General features: G+C 41.7%; 1 protein-coding gene across 4 annotated transcripts in view; it reads left to right on the forward strand.

Annotated features, from left to right (window-relative positions):
* LOC122560561 (heparan sulfate glucosamine 3-O-sulfotransferase 3B1-like) overlaps positions 1-4,796 on the forward strand; it is a 213,643-nt gene extending 208,847 nt beyond the window's left edge. For all 4 annotated transcript variants that reach the window (XM_087997926.1, XM_043711314.2, XM_087997927.1 and 1 more), the window contains exon 2: positions 1,425-4,796. In XM_087997926.1, the coding sequence (XP_087854052.1) occupies positions 1,432-2,043 (612 nt within the window). In that variant the 5' untranslated portion in view covers positions 1,425-1,431 and the 3' untranslated portion in view covers positions 2,044-4,796. The remainder of the gene's footprint in view (positions 1-1,424) is intronic.
* Positions 4,797-24,918: the final 20,122 nt, after the last annotated feature.

Raw genomic sequence — 24,918 nt, forward strand, 5'->3', positions numbered from 1 at the left:
GTAAATGCATATTTGTAGGGGTGTGGAACTGGGTGGAATGCTGTTCAGAAGGGTTGGTGTGGACTCGATGGTCTGCTTCTACACTGTAGGGATTCTAGGATTTCCTCTCCCTCTTTGTCTTTTTCACACACTTACACATACACACTTACTGTCTCTCATTCTGTCTCTGTTGAGGCTTCTCTGAATTGAGCTTGGGCCATCTCATTCCAGCTCCCACATAATTTTGTCAAAATCTGACTCCAGCTCTCCACAAAGAGGACCATGTCACTCAAAACACACAAGGATTGGAAATGCAAGTCAAACCTAAGGCATACACATTGTGGAGAAGGAAGAGCTTTATCCTTTACTTTAACCTGGTGTAGCTGGCCCTCTGGCTTGTTTTGTGTTCTGATCGCAAATAGACCAGAAAATAGTTTGATATTCTATGTGTTTTTCTTGAGCAGAGCTATGGTTTTCAGAAGTAAGGGATGTTCAGGTAAATGTACGTGAGTTGGGCTTTGCCAGTGTGTAGTTACCATTGTATGGACCAGAGCAGACCCCCTCAAAATATATGAAGAAGGTAGTCTAGACCCTAATGTTTTGTTGGTTTAAAGGTAAGTGTGAGATGCTGTGTTCCAAATGCAATTCAAATGGTCAAACTACTTGGCGTTAAGCAAAACACAATTTATTTAAACACAACAGTTAAAAATATAACCAAAGAAAGAAGAATTTAGGGTAAGTATTGGAAAATGTAACAAAATAATAGGTACAGTACCCAATACTAATTAACTGTGCCAATATAGTAGCACCCCATAAACACACACTTGGCAAAAGGCCATTTCAAAACACAAATTTTCTTACATGCAGTTCTCCAATCCAGGAGGAAAGAAAATCAATTCTGAGAGAGAGAGAGAGAACTCCAGCTTTCAGCTGTAGCAAAAAGAGCTGTGGAAGATTTTCACAACCCCAGCAGCTTCTGCTGGAAGCTAAACTAAAGGTCCTGGTTCTGTGGGTGCTCAACCACACCCATTCAGGCTGCTCCTATTGTTATAGCTTTTCAAGAAGAAATGATACCCCAACATCTCACAAGCTGTTTATTCTTGGCACCTCTCATTCAATCTCTCTTTTTTTAAAAAGGCCAAGACAAAAATAACCTCTTAAAGCTATAGTATCATCACACCATCTCCATCATATATTTAGTATTGAGCAGTGTAATTATCAGAATTAAGTGAAGGAGTCCAAATTGGTGTCAGATCAGGAGAGTGTGAGGGCATGAGAGTTTAAGGGAGAGAAAACATGATAACAAAATTGTTAATTGGTTTTTATTCTTCCACTTGCTATTCATTTGGCAGAATCCCCAGGTACTGATGTGAACATGAGGCGATGTGTTGCGCTCTTGATTGGGAATTGCTTAATGATAATTAGTTTCCTTCTTTGTTCCACAGGAACCTTATGCCTCGCACTCTGGAAGGACAGATCACCATGGAGAAGACCCCGAGTTATTTTGTCACTAAGGAAGCCCCGAAGCGAATCTTTTCCATGTCGAAAGAGACCAAACTGATTGTGGTGGTCAGGAACCCTGTGACCAGAGCTATTTCGGACTACACACAAACGCTGTCCAAGAATCCGGGAGTCCCGAGCTTTCAAATGCTGACGTTCAAAAACATGAGCACGGGCCTCATCGACACGTCGTGGAGTGCTATCCGCATTGGGATCTATGCTAAGCATCTGGAGAACTGGCTTCAGTACTTCCCCCTGTCCAAGATTCTCTTTGTGAGCGGGGAGAGGCTCGTGACTGATCCAGCCGGCGAGATGGGCCGTGTGCAGGACTTCTTGGGCCTTAAGAGAGTCATTACTGACAAACACTTCTATTTTAATGAAACCAAGGGCTTTCCTTGCCTGAAGAAGCCAGAGGGTAGCAGTAGGCCCCGCTGCCTCGGCAAATCGAAGGGAAGGACTCACCCCAAAATAGACATGGATGTTGTTCTTCGGCTCAAAGAGTTCTATAGGCCATTTAATCTGAAGTTCTACCAGATGACAGGCCATGATTTTGGCTGGGAGTAGACCACTACTTGTCAAGCACAACACTTAATTGCCTTTCCAAAGCAACCAACTTTTAACCTTGTGCTGTAAGGTCCAGCTGGATTTGCCTCGATTTGTTTTGTGAGCATGCACTGAACCTTTAGGTTGAAGCTCTCATGCCAGACGTCTTAAAAAGAACGGCGTAAAAATGGCAAATACAAATGAAGGGATTCCCCTAGAAATGAAAAGTCCGTAACTGCTCCCAATTCTTGGACGGTATTGGAAACGAACTGAAAGACCTTTATGGCTCCAGAACTGTCCAACACGAGGAGTAGTTGTCAGTGGTTGTGACATTCAGAATAAACAATAATGCTCGGCTTTTTTTGACAAAAGGATCATTTTGGGATCCTCTATTTGCATTCATGGTGTTGTCCAAGGCAAGTGGCATTTATTATGAAGCATGTTGAACTAAATACTGGCCCCTGACAAACAAACATTCTTGAAGATGTCAAGATCTGGTCCCCCCACTGGCAAAATTGATTTACCACAATCAAATAATAAACTGTAAAATGTGCATCGCTTACGAATTCACCATTGCTTGGTGTTTTAATAACTTAGTTCCTATCCATTTTCCCATGTATGCTCATTCTACCGAATTAGTAGCAGTACTTTTTCTCAATCTGTTTGATATTTAGCACGTTTTGCATCATTGGTATTTTCCATTATGAGATCCTGGCAAAAGCGATCATGTTTAACATTACAGCAAGCAATGAAAACACATGCAAAAGATAGAACGTGCCTCTCTCTAGACCAAATTAACTGGTCAGGATTAGACTGCACAAACCCATTTATGAAGCAACTAACCAGTGGGATAGCATCAATTGCAGTTGTCTAGGATGGTTCGAGATGGTATTTGAAATCAAAATTGTCTGTAATTCGAATCATAGAATCCTTACAGTGTGCAAACAGGCCATTTGGCCCAACAAGTCCACATCGACCCTCTGAAGAGTAACCCAACTAGACCATTCTCCTACCCTATAACTCAACATTCACCCATGACTAATACATCTACCCCACATATCTCTTAACATTATGGGCAATTTAGCATGGCCAATTCACCTAACCTGCACATCTTGGACCGTGGGAGGAAACCCACGCAGACACAGGGAGAAAATGCAATCTCCATAAAGACAGTAGCCCGTGGCTGGAATCATCCCTGGCACTGTGAGGCAGCAGTGCTAACCACTGAGCCACCGGGCTGCCCATGCAACCGTAGATTTTTTGGGGGAGAAAATATCATATCTGTTTCAAATTGACCCAGTTTTAATCACTACATTTGCAGCTAAGCTGTATATTTCATTCTTAAATTCTTCTGTCCATAGACTGAAGAAGAGAAAATTACAGCATTTTACTTTTTGCACCTAATGTTTTCACATAGAGTCTGACTATACTGATTGAAAGCTCATTGTTACAGATTGGCAGGCAACCAGATATCATCTGATGATGTTTGTTAGACTAGAGAAAGGCAATTGCATCCATTAAATGCTCTGGAAAAAGTGAATAGAGTTTGAACACATTAATCCGAATTTAATTTGGTTTCCTCTGACCTGAGCAAGTACCAGTGTCAAATTCAAAGTCCAAAGCTTGATCCAGCACATCAGACAAGAAAACAAGCTGGGACTCTGAAAGGTTAGCAGCTTAATTTTACCGAGTGCTACTGAGTAAAATCACAGTCAGATTACTCAAACACAAGCTCCATATTAAGGTGAAGGAGTTTTTTTTTCGCAAGTATAGATTTGTACAGTACCTTCTTTCTCAAACATGGGGAAGTGGCTTCAACCTTATCGCCTCCTCTCCATAAATGTAGGGAAAAGATTGCCCCATTGCTTTGGGTATTGTTGTCCTTCTGTAAACTGACTCCAATTTAGTTCAGTGCTGAAATCCATTGCAATTACAGAAAATCCCAGGAAGACCAATTTCAGTGAAATGCAAACTCTTCTGCCATAACAATGCTTACTTGCTATTTAGCAAGCTTTCTCTGTTTTCTCAAAGAATACAGAGCAGCGATGGACAGTGGGTATGCTGTTAGATGTCCAGCTTGCAAATCTACAGCAGGTTTAAACTTGGTTAAATACAAAGGCATGTTCTGTCAATGCATTTTCATCTTGATCAGATACGAATAAAAGGCATCTTCTTGGTATTAAATTTTCTCATCTTCAAACCCAAGTGCAGCCACTTGCAGATGGTAAACTGCCCAAGTACTTGTTGCTAGCAGACTAGCAAACCACACAACGTGGCCTCATGAACAATAACTTTGCTCCTCAATGCTACAGTCAGTAGAATCACTTAGTGAAACACATTTAGGGTTGAAACCTTTCACATGTTTCATCATGTCACAAGCCAATGGACAAAAGGTATCAAACCTAAAAAAATGCTGGCTTTCCTTTGTGGGTTTTTATACTTTAAACTGTTAATTGACATTGACACAGTTTCCTATTGTATTCATAATGTATGGTTAAGAGTAACTAATATAATTTTGTTCAACTAAAGTCCCTGTATGTTTTGCACCAAGCTTACTACTTACATTTTTGTGGACTTGCATTATTTTAGTACAGTTTACTTAACACTGAACCTATATATATATAGTAATTATTTCTGATGGCCAGATAATTAAGGCTCTCAAGTCATTGCTCTCCATGATGTATAAGAAGTTATTCTAAGTAATATTTTCCCATTGTTATATATGGACTGAAGAAACTATTCTTGTCTTTATAAACAAAACATATTTTCTATCATTTGGTTTCTAAAGTGATAATTCTCTAAATTACCAGCTGGCATTTACACAACACAATGTCTGAATTTCAATGTCATTCTGCAGTTGGGCAACATTTTCTGGATTATCCTGAGTGTGTGATAAATTATGCTGACAATCAGGTTTTGGTCACTTGGGCTCACACTAATGGCATATGCTGAAAGTTTCATATATTAATACACAGGGCCCTGTTCTCTGCAGATGGACAGAATATGTAAACACATTATGTCTCTTTCAACTCAACAATATAGGAGACAGCCATTCACTGGTTCATCTTACATGGCAACCAGTGAACCTAGGAGAAAGTGAGGACTGCAGATGCTGGGGATCAGAGCTTAAAAATGTGTTGCTGGAAAAGCGCAGCAGGTCAGGCAGCATCAAAGGAGAAGGAGAATCGACGTTTCGGGCACTATGCCCGAAACGTTGATTCTCCTTCTCCTTTGATGCTGCCTGACCTGCTGCACCTTTCAAGCAACACATTTTTAAAACCAGTGAACCTGTCTGGTTGTAAAATTTGACAAAGCCTGTGTGTTAACTGTCAATTAGCATTAATGGGTATATTCTCTATTGTGATACCTCTAGGGTATACTTCCCAACCAATGAGCATTCTCTTCTGGGGCAGTTATTTTCCTCTTGAAATTCTTTTCTTGCAAAATGTCCTGATGAGAGCAAGGCAAAAAGTTTCAACAAATTGTTTTTCCCACTAATACTCAAATTCCTTAATTTTCTAGTGTCAGACTGTGCTTTTTATAAAGAAGATATAGCTATGTAACATGCAGAGCGAGACCTTCTCAACTCTCAGCAACTTTGGAGCAATTCTGTTGATATTTTTGCTAGATTGAGAAAATTTTGTAAATTTAACATACACTTGCTTTTTAGGTATTTTTATATACAAAACGATATGCCTGTGTTTAATTTACTACACACAGGCCCATACTTTGCTCCTTTCTCAAACTCCAGCTTTCCACTTGATACAGTGTTGGAAATCGCTTCATTTACCCAATACAAATGTATTCAGACGTCTTCCATTAGGTACACTTCAGATCCCAGAAGTTTCTCCAGTTTAACTAATCACAACATAGACCAGTTTCATTTAATTAGCTCATTGAATCCTGCTAAGCTTAAGATCAAATTGAAATAGAAAAGATTTTTTCGAAATGACTAATTGAAGTAGGACAGAATTGTTGGCAACTTTTCTTGGATATTTTTACAGTATTGATTTTTTTCTAAGCAAAATCCATTTAACATTGGAAAAAATTTAATCTTATCCTTTTGGTATAGCTTACAGTGTATAATTTTCCTAGTTAATGTTTTCCATACAAGGAGTTTTTCTTCAGCATGTAACATTTTCTGATATCCTATAACATATCATAAAACTGGCCATTCATGTAAATAGATAGAACTGGCCAGGGTTTTATCCTTATGTGTTAGTGTTCACAACATTTTCTGTCCATTGTCCAGAGTGTTTAATGTATTTTAAGAGTCAATTTAAAAAAAGCGCAAGTACAGAAGGATCAGCTGCCACGACAGTGCATTGTTCTCAAAATGGACAAGCCAGGATCTTGTTTCCCTGACTTGTATGCACTTTAAGATCTACAGGGCAAAGGTCAAAGGTATCAAGCATCCAGTAAGGACAACATATGTTGTGACAGTAGAATTTTAAGCTAAGTTTTCAGGCATTCACAACTGAAAATAAATAATTAGATTGTTTTGAACCCTTCAGGAGTTTTAGTGTTTGAAGTTCAACAGTTCTGAAGGAAAAGTAATTGGCTCCACTTACCACCATTACAGAATCAGCCCTTGTTAGTACAGGCTATTTGAATTCTTGGGATGTCCTTGCTGGTATTATATCGGCCCAAAGGTTGCACAACATGGAATAGAATAGGGACACTGTAAAAGATGGGACATATTTTATATTTGGATCGCATCTTTGGCCTGTGAACAATGTATTATGGAACAAATGGAGGTCAGTTTAGCTTAGCCTGTTGGGCAGTTGGTTTGTGCAGTAGTATGATGCCAATAGTGTGGGTTCAATTCCTAACACTGGCTGTGTGTACCATGAAAGGCCCTCCTTCTTAACATCTTCGCTTCCCTGAGGTGTGGTGGCCTCCAAGATAAACCATCATCAGTCATCTCTCTGATGAGACAGTAGCTCTATGGTCTGGTAAGATTATGGTGCCATAACATAGAACAAATAGCTTTAAATATCTACTTTCGGAGGATTATGATGAGTAATATTTTAGATGTTGGTATAAGGCTGGATTATTATTGAAGGGCTGAATTTCCTGATTCTTTCCTTGAAGCAAAGTTCCCCAGTTTGTTACAGATCCAGGTGAGTTGCCCTCAACTTTGAATTCCCATGTGAGGACGGATGAACTGGCTCTTTATTCACTAACTCCCTCACTTGTTTGCAACTAGGTTAAAAGGGATCCCGTTCATTGTGAAAACTTTCTCTCCCAGACATAAATGAGCTTGTGTTTTAAAAGCAGCCAATTTAACTAGGCTTCTTGAATTAAGAAAAAGAGTGAATTTATTAATTGCTACACGCAAGAAGAAAGGCTGAGAAAACACACAAACATACACAAACACACACACACACACACTGAGAATAAGAGGTGCGTTGAAAAAGTTAGAAGGTTACAAAAACAGATATATGAATCAGTCCCTGAGACAAAAACAAAAATTGCTGGAAAAGCTCAGCTGGTCTGCCAACATCTGTGGAGAGAAATCAGAGTTAACATTTCAGGTTCAGTGAACCTTCCTCAGAACTGCACCCGAAACATTAACTCTGATTGCTCTCTACAGATGGTGCCAGACCTGCTGAGATTTCTGTTTGTGTTTCTGATTTCCAGCATCCACAGTTCTTTCGGTTTTGGTTCAGTCGCAAAATTGTTTGTGAAGCAAAAATAATTAAACGTTGCAACTGAGAGTTTACCATTGCATAGATCTTGGCAGGTGGCAATATTTTCACAATTCTTAGTTTTTCAAGGTTGCACTTATAATACCTTTCAGTCAGGATTGAATTCCAACATTATACAAGAGAATCTTTTTCTATTCTGTTGCCTTTTTAATTGCTTTGTAGCACAGGGGTCATTAGGGAACTATTTTTGATTCTGACTTTCAAGCATATGAATGCGTGAACCCAAGCTGGTACACATGAGAACATTGAGTCCAACTAGCACACTCAGTTGGTTGGATGGCTGGCTGGTAACATAGAGTGACACCAAAAACATTGCTTCAATTATTTCCCTTGGTTGAGGTAACCATGAAGAACTTCTCTTCAACCTCTGCCCTTGCCTGAACGTATGGTAACCCTCAGGTTAAACCACCACCAGTTGTCTTTCTCTCATGACAGAGCTGTCTTCACCTTCTATTGAATTCCTATTCTCTCAGCAATTGACTCATTGCAATTTCACTGTATATTCCACATTCTTGAATGGACTTAATTAAGCATGGTTTATCCCTACTATATGAGAGCAGGAGACAATGACCTAGTGGCATTATCACTAAGTAATAATCCAGAAACCCATGCAACATTCTGGGGACTTAGCATTAGACATGGCAGGTGATGGAATTTGAATTCAATAAAAAAAGGTCTGGAATTTAGAGTCTAATGATGCTCATAAAACTATTGTTGATTGTTGGAAAAAGCCCGTCTGGTTCACTAATGTCCTTTAGGGAAGGAAACTGTCATCCTTACCTAGTTTAGTCTACAATGATTCCAGACCCAAATGCCATTAACTCCGAACTGCCCTCAGGGCAATTAGGAATGGGCAAATAAATGCTGGCCTAGCCAGCAAGCCCACAGCTTGTGACCGAATTTAATAAAGCTGTAGTGAGGGATATTGTGTTTGTCAATAACTTTCTCAAGTACATCGCTAATTGTTCAAAGAACTTTCCTGTGATTTACCACATTATACATGTTTTATGCGTGGACGTGATACTGGTTAACCCTGTTTACTTACCACTGCTAATGTTGCTGTCATCAGTTAAGAATCAAGCCTGATGACGCCACTTTCACAGTTGAAAAGTCGCATTCTCTGCCAGGAATAGCCTCAAGTAGAAATGGGTGCAAAACAGATAGATTTGAATGTACATCTTACTAGGAATATACAGCTCAGAGAGATTGCTATCCTGGATCCTAGTCCTTGCAGTTACAAGTTGCATAAAAGCCGTCCAGGTGAGTCCATTTGCTGATACATTCTTCAAATATAAACAGATCTTTATTCTGCACTCTCCGATGTCACTGTCCCTGCTCTGAACTATTTTATATGCAGTTGTGAAACTCAAAACTGCTACAAAATGCAGGAAACCATCCCAGGAGGCTTTCAGAAAGTTAAAAAAAACTCCTTCCCCTTCAAAAACAGTCAATACGGAATACAGCAGGGAATAACAGTCTACTTAGTGCAACTGAAAATGGGTGATTCTTTTTTGTTTTACTTTCTCTGCACATTTTTCACTCGGCTAAGGACAAAGGAATCATTGCCAAGAAAAGTCACCAGGAGCAAGTTAAAGCATTTCTTTGCTGTTGGCGTTCTCCCTGGACTGTATAATTCAGGGACAAAATGTCTTTTAAAAAAAAATGTAGTGGGGAGCCCATCGAGATGAAAATAGTCTCTGGTCTGAAGCTCTGGCAGGTGTGGGATGGGGGGGAGGAATGTTCCATCTGCTGGAACTTGTTGTCAGTTCCTCTGGCAGCTTGGTGTGATGGACTGCACTCCTCATGTTTGGATTTTGTTACCAGTGACATTCGACCAAATTATTCTCAGTGACAGCTTTCAGAGTTTCCCAAAGTGCCAGTGAAAGCCTCGAATGCCGATGGTGATCCTATTAGCCAGATGAGTGAATACATTCAGGGGCAGCCATATTGATATGCAAAACTCCAGCCTTGCTGTAAAGGGTGTCTGTCTCTCCCGTTTGTAAAGCAACTGAACATCTGAAGAGGAATCCTTTCTCTGGCTGCACAATAACATATAGACTGCAGCATTAAGAGCATCCAAAAGCAGCTATGACCGTATTGAATCTCAGATTGCAGGCTCATTAAGGATGCTCAATGAGGTCTTGCGAATACTGTGGGCGGTTGACTGCATGGATTTGGATTTTCGAAGCCTCACACAATCCCCTGTTGAACCTAATTGCTGCCCTTGCAGTTCGGGGTCAAGTGTTTGTATTCATTGCATTGGACCGAGAGCACTTGTGGCTTTGTCTGACCAGAGTCTCCACTTCATCACATCTTGGACAAATGAATAAACGTTTGCCTGTTATTGAGAGAGTACCTGAGATGTAACTTTATAAAAGTACAATTTTCAACTCCGCGCTTCTTTAACATAAGAAAATAGAATTTGCTTTAAGCTGTTACAAGCAGCACGACCTCTCTCTGTTGAGGCAAACGGTCATTTGCAATTTCCATCATTTTCGCCAGCAAGGTACTTGACCTTTTACTTGATCCTACCCCAACCTTAGCCCTAATTGCAGCTTTGAACAATTGTTAAAATGTTAGTTTTCAATGCTAATCACATTTTCTTTCAATAAAAGTGACCTTTGTTTATTTGCTCTGACTAGAGCTGAACATTATTCCTAAAAAAATCAACTGCATGCCTTAATTTAGTAAGAATGATTATTTTAATATATCTTTGTAGAAATAAAGTTTTTTTTTAAGATTGTTCATTAGAATTTAGCTTATGCATTTTAATCATATGAACAAAAACATTATTATACCAATTTTAAATTGCATGATATATACATGTCTAAGCCACAGAACAGAATCGACTTGAGATCACCTTCGGTATGTGATGCCAATGCAATCTGTAGTATTATATTTTACGTATATAAACCAGGCAGACACTGGATTGGTAAGTAGGGGATTTTGCTAGAGGATTGGTGGATTGTAAATGTTCCAACCTGGTCACAAAAAGTGATAAACCCAGCAGTTTTGGAGCATTTGAGCAGAATGCTTGTGGTGTGGATGAAATGAAGTGGATTTTTACAGGGATTGGTTTGGGTGTGGGCACATCCATCTCTCAGATGGCATTCCTTCCTTCTGACATCTCTGCGGTGCTCAAATTTTCAGTGGGAGGGTTGGGGCATAGGGGGAGTTGGCAACCCACTCATCCCCAATTAACTGGCTGGTAAACTTATTGAAGAGCTTGGAAATGGCCTGGAGAGTGACCAAATCAAGTTTTCAAAGATAAAAGTGGGAGGATTAAAATAGGGAACTTTCATTTACTGCTGATATAAAGTTTTAAAATATAAGAGGAAGTCAAAATGAGGTCATACAATGACACAAATTTCCATTGCTTGAGCAGAGTGGGTTAGGTACCTGTTAAGAGAGAGTTTGGCTGTTTATTTTAGACCATGAAACTAATAGAACTCTTCCCTGTTTGCTCCATTGCTCGGGAATGACTACAGTCTGCATCTAAGAATTCCTCTCCAGAGCCAGTTCCTGCCTCCAGGTCACAGCTGATGACATGTATTGGCTATCAACTCTCCTCTGGCTCAGTCAGTTGTTTGGTTTTATTAAAATAGTCTTGTGTGACAGCTGTCAAAGTGGGATCAGCCGTCATGGGCGGCATGGTGGCTCAGTAGTTAGCACTGCTGCCTCACAGCACCAGGGACCTGGGTTCAATTCCAGCCTCCGGTAACTGTCTGTGTGGAGTTTGCACATTCTCCCCATGTCTGTGTAGGTTTCCTCCCACAGTCACAAAGATGTGCAGGTCAAGTGAATTGGCCATGCTAAATTGCCCATTGTGTTTGGTGCATTAGTCAGGGTCTGGGTGGGTTACTCTTCAGAGAGTCGGTGTGGATTTGTAGGCCAAATGGCCTGTTTCCACACTGTAGGGAATCTAATCAGGATCTCAGAAAGATCTGGGCATAGTGTTCCTGATCCCTCAATGAAAATCCAGCCAATTTTAATAACCCAGCTCTCGATTAATTAAGGTTTGGAAAAGTATGTGTTAGTCGATGAAATCAACATATGGTTGTAGAAGGCAAATCTTGTTTGAGTAAGTAGGCTCCTTACTAGGGAGAATTGACAAGGGTAGTGCTGTGCATATGGATTTTCAAATGACGTATTAGCAAAGCTAAGGACCATGGAATCAAAGGAACATGGAGACAAAATTTGTTAAGAGATAGAAAGCAGCAAAATGAGGTGAATAGTTAGACTTCAGGAAGAAAATACAATGGGCATAATACGCAGCAGATGAAATTTAAGCAAGTGGGAATAGTAAAAAAAAATGCAAAGATGCAATGGTGGAATTTTAGAAGAGTTACAATAATACTGACATATAGAGAATATGTGTGCCAATCCTCACAAACTGAGAAGAGTTGTTGCAGCAGCAAAGACCATTCAGCCCCAACAGTCTGTCCTGTGTTTATTGCTTTCCATTTGCCTTCTCTTCTGTCATAATACACTGGTGAGAGTGCATCTGTATATCTGCCATTAGACTAGGTTTTAGCATTTTTTTGTGTGGCACATTAACTGAAAATGGTACAGGGGGGAAATGGCAATAGTGACCTTGGCAGATACAGCAAAGAATGGTGTGTATGTTTAACCAGCGAAATTGAAGAATTCTGAGTTGAATATGACAATGATCAAGAAAGAAGTGTGGATTAGTGTGGGTGAATTCTGTGCCAAATCAGGAGAAAAGAAGAAAAGATTGGATTGCCAGGGAAAAAGACAAAATAAAAATGTAAAAATAAATCAGAACCCAGGCTACTGAAGGCATGGTCAGCAATGATGGAATGATTAAAAGGGGAGATGTTCAAGAGGTCCAATTTGGAGCAGGAGTAGATATGAAGGTTTTGATGTTGGGGAGGGTCATAGGTAGTGATGAGGTCATATAGCGATTTGAAAATAAGAATGAAAAATGTAAGCATGCAGCATTGACTGACGTGGAAAAAATGTAGCCAATGATCAAGGGTAATGGATGAGCAGGTCAGGACAGAGGGTAACAGAGGTTTGGTTGAGTTTAGGTTTATGGAGGGTACAGGTGAGAGCACAAATGAATCCGACTGGGATGATTGTAACCATGTGAATGTCTTCATTCTCTATACCACCCTGGTTGCTACTGATTGGAGCTATTCCCAGTCATAGTGTATCAAGCCTTCTGTTTTTGTGTCACCATCACAATCCACTGTAGCTCATTAAGTTAATATATATAAGGCAATATAAACTAACATACCCCTGTACATGGTAGTGTACTGGTAATGTCACTAGACCAGGAAACTTAACAGCTCTGGTGATGTGAGTTCAAATCCCTTGTACTGCAGTTGCAGCAGTTATATGTTAAAGGAACTATTGTGGTGCAGAGGTAGTGTCCTTACCTCTGGGTCAGGGGGCTTGGGTTCAAATTCCATTTGCTGTGTAATAACATCTATGAACAGGTTGACTAGGAAAACTACTTGTCAATTTAACTTGGTCTTTTATTTTCGCTATTATTCTTCAATATTTCAGTGCAAAAGAGGACATATATGTTTAATGACTTGCAGAGAAATTAATTCTGTATATAAAACTTTCACCCCAATTTTAAATAAGAATCCCTTACTTTGCGTTATTTTAAGCCATAGTGAATTCTCCAGATGTTGCCCCAGCTCCTAACGGCAGTTGACCTTCCTACAACATCCAAGGGGAGTTTGACTTGCTCTCCATTTCTCTAAGTTCAATATCCTTCACAAAAATGCTGTGAATCAGGATTTCAAATCATTGAACTGAAATTCCATTCAGTTTGTCAAAAATATTCTGCACTTCACTGCTGTCCAAACTTTTTACTTTCACCGTTACAAAAGGTGGCTTGGGAAGTGTGGATGCATTATTTATTGCTAGTTTCTTCTGACTGGAACAGCAATCATAACTCTGTACGTTTTAAGAAAGTTATGGAAAAGACTGGTCCTCAGGTGAAAGTGCTAAATCAGGTGAAGGCAAATTACAACAATATTAAGCAGGAATAGGAATAATTGGACTGTGGCAACCATTTGAAGGTAAATTCACATCTGACATGTGCAAAAGCATGTTGACCAGAGTTCAGGACCAACATGTTCCTGTGAGGATGAAAGATAAGCGGTAGCAAGATTTGGGAACCTTGGATGATGAGAGATGTTGTTAGTTTTTAGTCAAAAGGGAAGCACATGTAGGATTTGGGAAACAGAAATTAAACAGAAATTAAGGCTCTTGACAAGGATAAAGGAAGTATAAAATAACTGAAAAAAGAAATTCGGAGGGCTAGAAGGGGTCATGAAATGTCCATGGCAAGTAGGATTAAGGAGAATTTCAAGGCATTTTATATGTATATTAGGAGCAAGAGGGTAACTAGAGAAAGGGTGGGTCCATTCAAGGACAAAGGAGGGAATTTGTGTGGAAATAATGTACAATGTTGCATTTAATGTTTGCTAAATTCATTGGAACAAAACTAATGGCTCAGTGGTTAGCACTGCTGCCTCACAGTGGCAGGGACCTGGGTTCAATTCCAACCTCAGGTGATTGTCTGTGTGGAGTTTGCACATTCTCCCTGTGTCTGTGTGGGTTTCCTCCGGGTGCTCCGGTTTCCTTCCACAGTCCAAAGATGTACAGGTTAAGTGGATCAATCATGCTAAATTACCTGTAGTGTACAGGGATGTGTAGGCTAGGTGAATTAGCCATGGAAAATGGAGGGATAGGGTAGGGGGATTGCTCTGGGTGGTGTGCACTCAATGGGACACTCATAGATCATACGACATAGGAGCAGAAATTAGACCAATCAGCCCATCGAGTGTGCCCTGCCTTAAATCATGGCTGATAAGTTTCTCAACCGCTTTCTCCCCAATAGGACCAGTAGATCATAGGGATTCCATGAAATCAAATTTACATCAAATAAGTCAACCAATCCAGAAGAGTGAATAATGACTGAAAGCTGTTAATTTCTAAGTTATATTTGGAAAAAAAACATTCTTTCAGAGACTTTGGAGGGTAGTTCATCTTTGTAAGTAACTTTATTCAGCTTCAAATAAACCAATTCAGACATTTCTTTGCCCGTGGACTCGCTGAGCAGCTGGACATTTCTGGCCCAATTTCATACAAAGCAAACAATAGAGACTTTATTACCATAGACTCTATTACAGGCCCTTTACCCACATCATTCCAGCTGCTTCTGGAAGGATTGCTAGAGAGAGGAAGAGGTGGAGTACAGCAAACTGGCCAGATTGAGTCATGTTCTAGGTTAAGGTATGTTAGAATAGCTGCTGTGGGTTAAACCACATCTGGTTAGATTTGAGGTAATATTGGCGCATAGCCACATGGCTGAACAACAGAACAAGTGAAAGCCCTGCTCTTCCATTCAAATTATCATATGGATTTCTGTCTTGAATCTATGGTACATCTACGGTAGGAGAAAATGAGGACTGCAGATGCTGGAGATCAGAGTCGAAAGGTGGATCTTGTAAGGTTATAGATTGCCAAAGAACCACTCGTGAAAAACAAAGCATATCAAAATATTTGACTCTTGAAGTTTTAACCTGTCACAACTTAAGATTTAAAGAACTAATGTACATTCAAAAACTGATTTTGATTGTGATGGTCACTTTTACTTTGTTCAGAATACCATGTGATGCCAAAATATGGATCAAGCTCAATATTTCTGTAAGAATTGGTGACCTACACCAGTATATTTCTTGAAACAAAATTTGTATATAGTTATACAAATTTTCTCATGACAGCCTGCACTCTCTTCAATTACCTTCAACTAAATGATCAGCAAAATGGACTGTTGTCACAGTCTCCTCTAGTCATTACTACACTTTTTTTTCCTCTGATTTTGATTTGATTTATCACTTGTCACATGTACTGAAGTGCAGTGACAAGTGTTGTCTTACATGCATTACAGAAAGATCGTACTGTACAAGTGCATCAGGGTAACAAAACAGAGTGCAGAACACAGTGTTAATGCTGCTGAGAAGGTGCAGGGAGAGATCAACATCAACATTAAAGAGGCCTGTTCAAAATTCTGAGAACAGCAGGGAAGAAGCTGGTCGGCCCTTAGCTGCAAGCTTGGAGGGAATTCTGTTGAAATTGTGCAAAAGCACATGTCCTAAAGATTTTCATACAACGAAATGCAGGAAAATGGGGTAGTGTGGTGGCTCAATGCCAGGGACCCAGGTTCGATTCCAGCCTCAGGCGACTGCCTGTGTGGAGATTGCACATTCTCTTCATGTCTGCGTGGGTTTCCTCTGGGTGCTCCGGTTTCCTCCCAAGGATGTGCAAGTTGGATGGATTGGCCATGATAAATTGTCCTGTAGACTCTAGTGGTGTGTAGGTTAGCTAGATTAGCCATGGGAATGCAAGGATACAGAGAAGGGATGAATCTGGATGGGATGCTGTTTGGAGGGTCAATGTGGACTCAATGGGCCAAATAGCATGCCTCCAACCTGTAGGGATTCTATGATCAGGCAATGGCTATATGGCAGTTGGATCTATTTGGCATTTTCCACTTCAATAATATTAACTTGCGTAAATTAGTACACTGCTGTTTAATGTCCAATTTAATTCTCTACTGAGTTGTTGAACAATGAATGTTCCTTTAGAAGTATCTTATTAGTAGCCAAGTATTTTTCTCTAACTAATTTCTCTTAGAAAATGCTCCTAAACTTAAAGTACTTTTTTGCACCAAAATAATCTGAGCAGTTCTGCAATGAATCACTGACGATCTGAAAATAAACCACTTTAATTTTAGACAATAACCTTTTGCTTTTGTTCCTTTATATTTGTTATTCCTAACCTTCACACTTAACAATGGGCTTTTCAAAATCTGAGCCATATTTTACTTCAAGGGTTTAATTAAAGACTGAAATCTTAGATTTTTTTGCAAATTGTGCTGAGATTTTGGAATGAAGTACAGAAAAGCTCAGCAAGTCTGACAGCATCTGTGGAGAGAAATCAGAATTAATGTTGTGGGTCCAGTTACCCTTCCTCAGAATGGAAGGATTGCTGGACCTGAAACATGAACTCTGCTTTCTCTCCTCAGATGCTGCCAGATCGATTGAGTTTGTCCAGGAACTTCTGTTTTTGTTTCTGATTTCCAGCAAACGCTGTTCTTTAGTTCTGGAATTAAATCTTGTGCACAATACATGAGGGTATTCAGTAGATCTCTTGGGACGGTTTCTCTGCCCTTAAATTGTTCTCGTGACATGCTATTTTCAATAGATACGAGAGTACCAAGAAAACTATTTTCTTTAAACACGACAAGCAGTATAATCTTGAGTTATAGATTTCAGTTTTGTTGACTGATTTCTACAGAGCTTAGTTCATAGGGACAGCAGTATTAACAGAAACACCAAACTGAGCCACATTACCTTCAGGTTAAGGGTGAATGAAAATTAAATTAATCTGACTGTTGATTGACTGAGAACTGGTAATTTTGAAATCATTTCCTCAAGCTGGAGAGAAAATTGAGGACTCATCTCAATAACATATTCATTATTTGTAAAACTTTTCAACAACATTATCAGTTTGGAGCAATTAAACAACACAGAGGCCATTCAGTTCACTGTGTCTTTGCTAGCTTATTGAGAGTGCTATGCATTTAGGCCCACATCCATGGCCACTCTCCATGCTCTGTTATATCTCCTTTCCACAAACTTCGTAAATGCCCTTTTGAAAGACACCATTATATTTTCTGCCAGTGATTCAGCCAAGACTCAACCTATTAAGGGGGAGTGGCTGGAGTGCTGGAGAAGGGCATTGGAGCTAATGGGGAATGGAGGGTGAGGGCCACAGTTGTCTGGGAAACTGCTCAATAGCTGAGGCAGGAAGGGACTTTTGCTGGGTCCAGGAGTTACTTCTACTGTTATAGAATCATACAGGATGGAAACAGACCCTTTGCTCGAACCATCCATACCGAACATAATCCCAAACTAAACTAATCCCACCCACCTGCTAATGGCCTATATCCCTCCAAACCTTTCCTATTCATGTACCTATTCAAATATCTTTTAAATGTAACTCTACCCACATCTTTGAAAGATGTTGTTAAACTTGTAAGGGCGCAGAAAAGATTGGCAAGGATGTTAGAGGGGTCGGAGGATCTGAGCTATAGGGAGAGGCTGAAAAGGCTTGGGCTCTTTCCCTGGAGCATCAGTGCCTGAGGGGTGCCCTTACAGAGGTTTATAAAATCAATAGGGGCATGAATAGGATGAATATCCAAGGTCTTTTTCACAGGGTAGGGGAGTTTAAAACTAGAGGGTGTAGGTTTCAGGTGAGAGAAGTAAGATTTAAAAGGGACTTAAGGGGCAACATTTTCTTGCAGAGGGAAGTGCATGTATGGAATGTCCTGCCACATTTGGATGGGCACATGAATCAGAAGGGTTTAGAGGGACATGGGCAACATTTTGGCAAATGAGACTAGATTAATTTAGGATATCTGGTCAGCGTGGATGATTTGGACCAAACGATCTGATTCCATGCTGTACATCTAGGGTCTCTGGCACGGAGCCTGTCCCCGTTACTCAGAAGGGAAGGGTGAAGAAGAGCAGAGCAGTAGTAATTGGGGACTCGATAGTTCGGGGCACAGATAGGCGGTTTTGTGGGAACGAGAGAGACTCACGTTTGGTATGTTGCCTCCCAGGTGCAAGGGTACGTGATGTCTCTGATCGTGTTTTCCGGGTCCTGGAGGGGGAGGGGGAGCAGCCCGAAGTCGTGGTCCATATTGGCACCAACGACATAGGTAGGAGGAGTGCCGAGGATGTTAGATAGGCTTTCAGGGAGCTAGGTTGGAAGCTCAGAGTTAGAACGAACAGAGTTGTTGTCTCTGGTTTGTTACCCGTGCCACGTGATAGAGATTCGAGGAATAGGGAAAGAGAACACTTAAATGCGTGGCTACAGGGATGGTGCAGGAGGGAGGGATTCCGGTTTTTGGATAACTGGGGTTCTTTCTGGGGACGGTGGGACCTCTATAAACAGGATGGTCTACACCTGAACCTGAGGGGCACCAGTATCCTTGGGGGGAGGTTTGCTAGTGCTCTTGGGGGGGGTTTAAACTAACTCTGCAGGGGCATGGGAACCCAGATTGTAGCTTCAGGGTGCAGGGCCTGGAGTGTAGGGAGGTTAGGAACATGGCATCAATTTCCAAGGAGGGTGCCTGTAAACAGGAAAGTGGCTTGAAGTGTGTATACTTCAATGCAAGAAGTATACGAAATAAGGTAGGTGAACTTGCAGCGTGGGTTGGTACCTGGGACTTCGATGTTGTGGCTATTACGGAGACATGACTAGAACAGGGACAGGATTGGCTGTTGCAGGTTCCAGGATTTAAATGTTTTAGTAGGGTCAGAGGTGGGGGTAAAAGAGGGGGAGGTGTGGCATTGCTTGTCAAAGATAGTATTACAGTGGTGGAAAGGACGATGGATGAGGACTTGCCATCTGAGGTAGTCTGGGCTGAGGTTAGGAATAGGAAAGGTGAGGTCACCCTGTTAGGAGTCTTTTACAGGCCTCCTAATAGTCCTAGAATCATTGAAGAAAGGATAGGGAAGGCGATTCAGGAGATGAGTGACAGTAATAGGGTGGTTGTTATGGGGGACTTTAACTTTTCTGATATTGATTGGGAAAGCTATAGCTCAAGTTCGTTAGATGGGTCAGTGTTTGTTCAATGTGTGCAGGAGAGTTTCCTGACACAATATGTAGACAGGCCAACAAGAGGTGAGGCCATACTGGATTTGGTTCTGGGTAACGAACCAGGCCAGGTGTTAGAATTAGAGGTAGGTGAGCACTTTGGGGATAGTGACCATAATTCGGTGATTTTTACTCTCGTGATGGAGAGGGATAAGTGTGTACTACAGGGCAAGAGTTATAGCTGGGGTCAGGGAAATTATGATGCGGTGAGGCATGACTTAGGATGTGTGGCTTGGAAAAGTAGACTCCAAGGCAAGAGTGTAAATGATATGTGGAGCTTGTTCAAGGAGCAACTATTGAGTGTCCTTGATGATTATGTACCTGTCAGGCAGGGAGGAAAGGGTCGTGCGAGGGAGCCGTGGTTTAATAAGGAATTGGAATCCCTTGTTAAATGGAAGAGGGCGGCCTATCTCAAGATGAGACGTGAAGGTTCAATTGGGGCGATTGAGAGTTATAGCCAGGAAGGACCTGAAGAGAGAGCTAAGAGCAGCAAGGAGGGGACATGAAAGGTCCTTAGTCGGTAGGATTAGGGAAAACCCTAAGGCTTTCTATAGGTATGTTAGGAATAAAAGAATGACTAGGGTAGGAATAGGTCCAGTCAAAGATAGTAGTGGGAAGTTGCGTGTGGAGGCGGAAGAGATTGGGGAGACACTGAATGAATACTTTTCTTCAGTATTTACTCAGGAACAGGGCATTGTCGTCGATGTGAATACTGAGTCACAAATAAGTAGAATGGATGGCTTTGAGGTATGTAGAGAAGAGGTGTTGGAAATCCTGGAAAAGGTGAAAATAGATAAGTCCCCTGGGCCTGATGGCATTTATCCTAGGATTCTCTGGGAAGCAAGGGAGGAGATTGCAGAGCCATTGGCCTTGATTTTTATGTCCTCTTTGTCTACAGGAGTAGTGCCAGAAGACTGGAGGATAGCAAATGTGGTTCCCTTGTTCAAAAAGGGGAGTAGGGATAACCCTAGTAACTATAGGCCGGTGAGTCTCACTTCTGTTGTGGGCAAAGTCTTAGAGAGAATTGTAAGGGATAGGATTTATGCACATCTGGATAGGAATAATGTGATCAAGGATAGTCAGCATGGTTTTGTGAAGGGCAGGTCGTGCCTCACAAACCTTATTGAATTCTTTGAAAAGGTGACGAAGGAGGTTGATGAGGGGAAAGCGGTAGATGTGGTATATATGGATTTTAGTAAGGCGTTTGATAAGGTTCCCCACGGTAGGCTACTGCAGAAAATACGGAGATATGGCATTGAGGATGAGTTGGAGGTTTGGATTAGGAATTGGCTGGATGGAAGAAGACAGAGGGTAGTAGTTGATGGCAATGTTTCTTCATGGAGTGCCGTCACTAGCGGTGTTCCGCAAGGATCTGTTTTGGGACCATTGCTGTTTGTCATTTTTATAAATGACCTGGAAGAGGGGTTAGAAGGTTGGGTGAGCAAGTTTGCGGATGATACGAAAGTCGGAGGAGTTGTTGACAGTGAGGAAGGATGTGGCAGGTTACAGCAGGATATAGAGAAGCTGCAGAGCTGGGCAGAAAGGTGGCAAATGGAATTCAATGTAGCTAAGTGTGAGGTGATTCACTTTGGGAAGAATAACAAAAAGATGGGGTACTGGGCTAATGGTCGGATACTTGGTAGTGTGGATGAGCAGAGGGATCTTGGTGTCCATGTACACAGATCTCTGAAAGTTGCCACCCAGGTAAATAGTGCGGTGAGGAAGGCATATGGCGTACTGGCTTTTATTGGTAGAGGAATTGAGTTCCGGAGTCCTGAGGTCATGATGCAGTTGTATAAGACTCTGGTGCGGCCGCATCTGGAATATTGTGTGCAGTTTTGGTCGCCATACTATAGGAAGGATGTGGAGGCACTGGAACGGGTGCAGAGGAGGTTTACCAGGATGTTGCCTGGTATGGAAGGAAGATCGTATGAGGAAAGACTGAGACACTTGGGGCTGTTTTCATTAGAGAAAAGAAGGTTTAGGGGTGACTTGATTGAGGTGTACAAGATGATTAGGGGATTAGATAGGGTTGACAGTGTGAACCTTTTCCCGCGTATGGAGTCGGGTATTACAAGGGGGCATAGCTTTAAATTAAGGGGGGGTAGATATAGGACTGAAGTTAGGGGTAGGTTCTTCACTCAGCGAGTCGTAAGTTCATGGAATGCCCTGCCAGTAGCAGTGGTGGACTCTCCCTCTTTATGGGCATTTAAGCGGGCATTGGATAGGTATATGGAGGATAGTGGGTTAGTATAGGTTAGGTGGGCTTGGATCGGCGCAACATCGAGGGCCAAAGGGCCTGTACTGCGCTGTATTCTTCTATGTTCTATGTTCTATCTCTATGGCTCTATGACCCAGTCCAGGGTGTGGATGGGTGATGTGTGGGAAAGGACACTGCAAGGGGGAATTGGAGGGGGTGGAGAAGTAGGAGACTGCAAGGGTTGTGGGGGCGGGGGGGGGGGGGGTGGAGTGCAGAAGGAGACTGCAGAGATTGTGAGGTGAAGTGATAGAGGCATGTTGTAACATGGAAGCAGCAAGAAAAAAGGATGAGTTTTCCACAGTGAAAAATGTCAAAACGACATGAGGCAAATCAACTTCTTCAGATCAATCTACTCTTCAAACTGTTCTGACATGATCCTACCCAAAATGGAAGGGATACAGAAGATGCCTGTACAAAGTAAGCCAACAAAGGTGTCTCAGTTTCTTCAACTTCATATCCCTGTTAGAAATGAGTTTCACAACCAAAGAATCTCCTCTTTAAGATTTGCTCTATAAAGATGCACCATACTTGCGGCAGGAAGATCATCAACATATTCTTCAATATTTCAAAGTTGATTTATCATCAAGCAAGTGCTTTCTTCAATATTATAAACCCTCCAAACTCACCAGGCGGGTAGAGATGCATCTCAGAAAGGCCATGGGGTCTGCCTGTTGCAGGATGACAAGGCGATCGTATTTGGTTCTAATATCCATTTGACAGCTCAGGCTAACCACTCCCACCTAGAAAGAGAAACTCTCACTCTAGGTTTCCCAAACATTCCACATAGACCTATTCAGCAAACATTTGATTGTTCATACCAACCACAAACCACTGGGCAATAATTTGTTGAATACCTTGCACACATGTCCCTTCACCACAACGTCTGGGTCCAGCTCAAGAAGATCATTGTCAGTGGGTGGCCCAAACACATCCAACAGTTCCTTGAAGAAATACATTTGTTGTGGCCATTCAGAAAACAACCTAGGATTTTTCAGAATGTAATCTTCCAACACAAAGAAACCATTATTCTACAAGCATTATAACAAGATAAGCTTGACTGTATGCACATAGATTACATGGGCACTGAAATATCTATTTTGGCAAGTGAGCCAGCATTAATAAAGACCTTGATGCCACAAGTCTTTCAGGAACAGTCGCTCTCGGTTCACCTCCGGAATTCAGCTCATTTTCCATTATTTGGATGGAAGCTGTAATGAGATCATGAGCTGAGCAACTCCAGTAGAACCCAAACTGAGCTTCTGTTACCCCCAAAACACACATTCCCCTCCTGTCTCATGTCAACCTTCCTCAGGGACTGTTCCCTTCCCTGGATACCCTGGTCCACTCCTCCTCCATTCCCAACACCTCCCAAAGACTCACGGGCACCTTCCCATACAACCACAGAAGGTGTAATACCTGCCCATTTACTTCCTCTGTCCTCACAATCCAAGGCTCCAGACACACCTTCCAGGTGAAGCAGCGATTTACCTGCACTTCACTCAATCTAATCTACTGTATTCATTATTCACAATGTGCTCTCCTCTACCCTGGGGAGATGAAACATAAACTGGGGGACCACTTTCAGCAGAGTCAACACATTTTCAACTACTCATATCAACTATCTAGCTTCAGCTTTTCCTCTGGCTTACTATCAACAATCCCTTTCTCTACCTATCCCTTTCCCTCTTGGGGCTCCCTCTGCATTAATTTCCTCATTTCTCTCCGCCCCCCTTTAACCTCCACCCTTCTCATCAGTTTAATTACTACCTTTTCTTAGCTGCTTCTAATTCTGAAGAAATGTCACAGGACTTGAAATGCAAACTCTGTCTCTCACTCTCTCAACAGATGCTTTCAGACCTGCTGAGTTTCTCCAGCAATTTCTGTTTTTGTGTGTTCCCAATTTTCAGAATTCGCAGTTGTCTGTTTTCTTCACCTTTTTTGAGGTTTTGAGTTGTTGGTTTGCGAGGTTTGTGTTGCCATGGATATTAGTGTCAGAAAAATGCCTATAGTTTTCATCAGAAGAACTAGAAATATTTCTGCAGAAAACTGGAATCAAACTCTAAAGCAAACACATCACACCAAATCTTGCTGTTTAAAAGAATGGGCACAAGTTATGAAGAGTTTTTTGTTAGAAAACAATTATGTTGCATAAAGTAATGGTTCTGAAAGGGTTAATATTAAAGCTATTTGAAGCTCCACCCTTTGGGTAGAGATGAAGGCAAATTATTGCAAGATCCTTTTGGAGACAGATGTATCATCTCTGGCTCTTGATAGCTTTTTGTAATTACACTTAACTTTTACCTATTATCAAAATACAATGCACAATTTTTTGTCTTGGGAGGCTCTTGTTAAGACTCAATTGTAGTTTATCCTCTGCTAATCAGATAGGGCCTCAGAATCAACAGAGACAGGGAGATTGGTGGGAACATTGTCATCATCATCATCGGTAGTCCCTCACAGATGAGGATGACTCTCTTCCACTCTCAGAGTGAGTCTGTAGGTGGCTGTACAGACTGATGTGACTCCCAGAGGCTCTGTTACATTAGATTAGATACTCGACAGTGTGGAAACAGGCCCTTCGGCCCAACAAGTCCACACCGCCCCTCCGAAGAGAAACCCACCCAAACCCATTCCTCTACCCTATATTTACACCTGACTAACACTATGGGCAATTTAACATGAGCTGGAAATGTGTTGCTGGAAAAGCGCAGCAGGTCAGGCAGCATCCAGGGAACAGGAGAATCGACGTTTCGGGCATAAGCCCTTCTTCAGGAAGCAATTTAGCATGGCCAATTCACCTGACCTGCACATCTTCGGATTGTGGGAGGAAACCGGAGCACCCGGAGGAAACCCACGCAGACACGGGGACAATGTGCAAACTCCACATGGACAGGCGGGAATCGGACCCAGGACCCTGGTGCTGTGAGGCAGCAGTGCTAACCACTGAGCCACCGTGCAGCTACACATGGGACACTAGGTGTTTATGGGAAGGGATGGATGGGGCGTTGGTGTGGCAGTACACTCCTTTTGCTGTTTGTGCCTGGCTTCCGCTTTTTCCCATTGGCAAGACTCGAGGTACTTGGCACCTTCCTGGGTGCTCCTCCTCCACTGTGCACGGTTTTGGTCTCGTGATTCCTAGGCATCGGTGAGAATGCTGCACTTCACCAGTGAGGTCTTGAGGGTGTCCCTGAAGCATTTCCTCTGTCTGCCTGGCAC

This window comes from Chiloscyllium plagiosum, unplaced genomic scaffold (assembly GCF_037043375.1).
Source record: "Chiloscyllium plagiosum isolate Xiang-an unplaced genomic scaffold, Cpla_swu_hap1 HiC_scaffold_20, whole genome shotgun sequence".
Lineage (NCBI taxonomy): Eukaryota > Metazoa > Chordata > Chondrichthyes > Orectolobiformes > Hemiscylliidae > Chiloscyllium > Chiloscyllium plagiosum.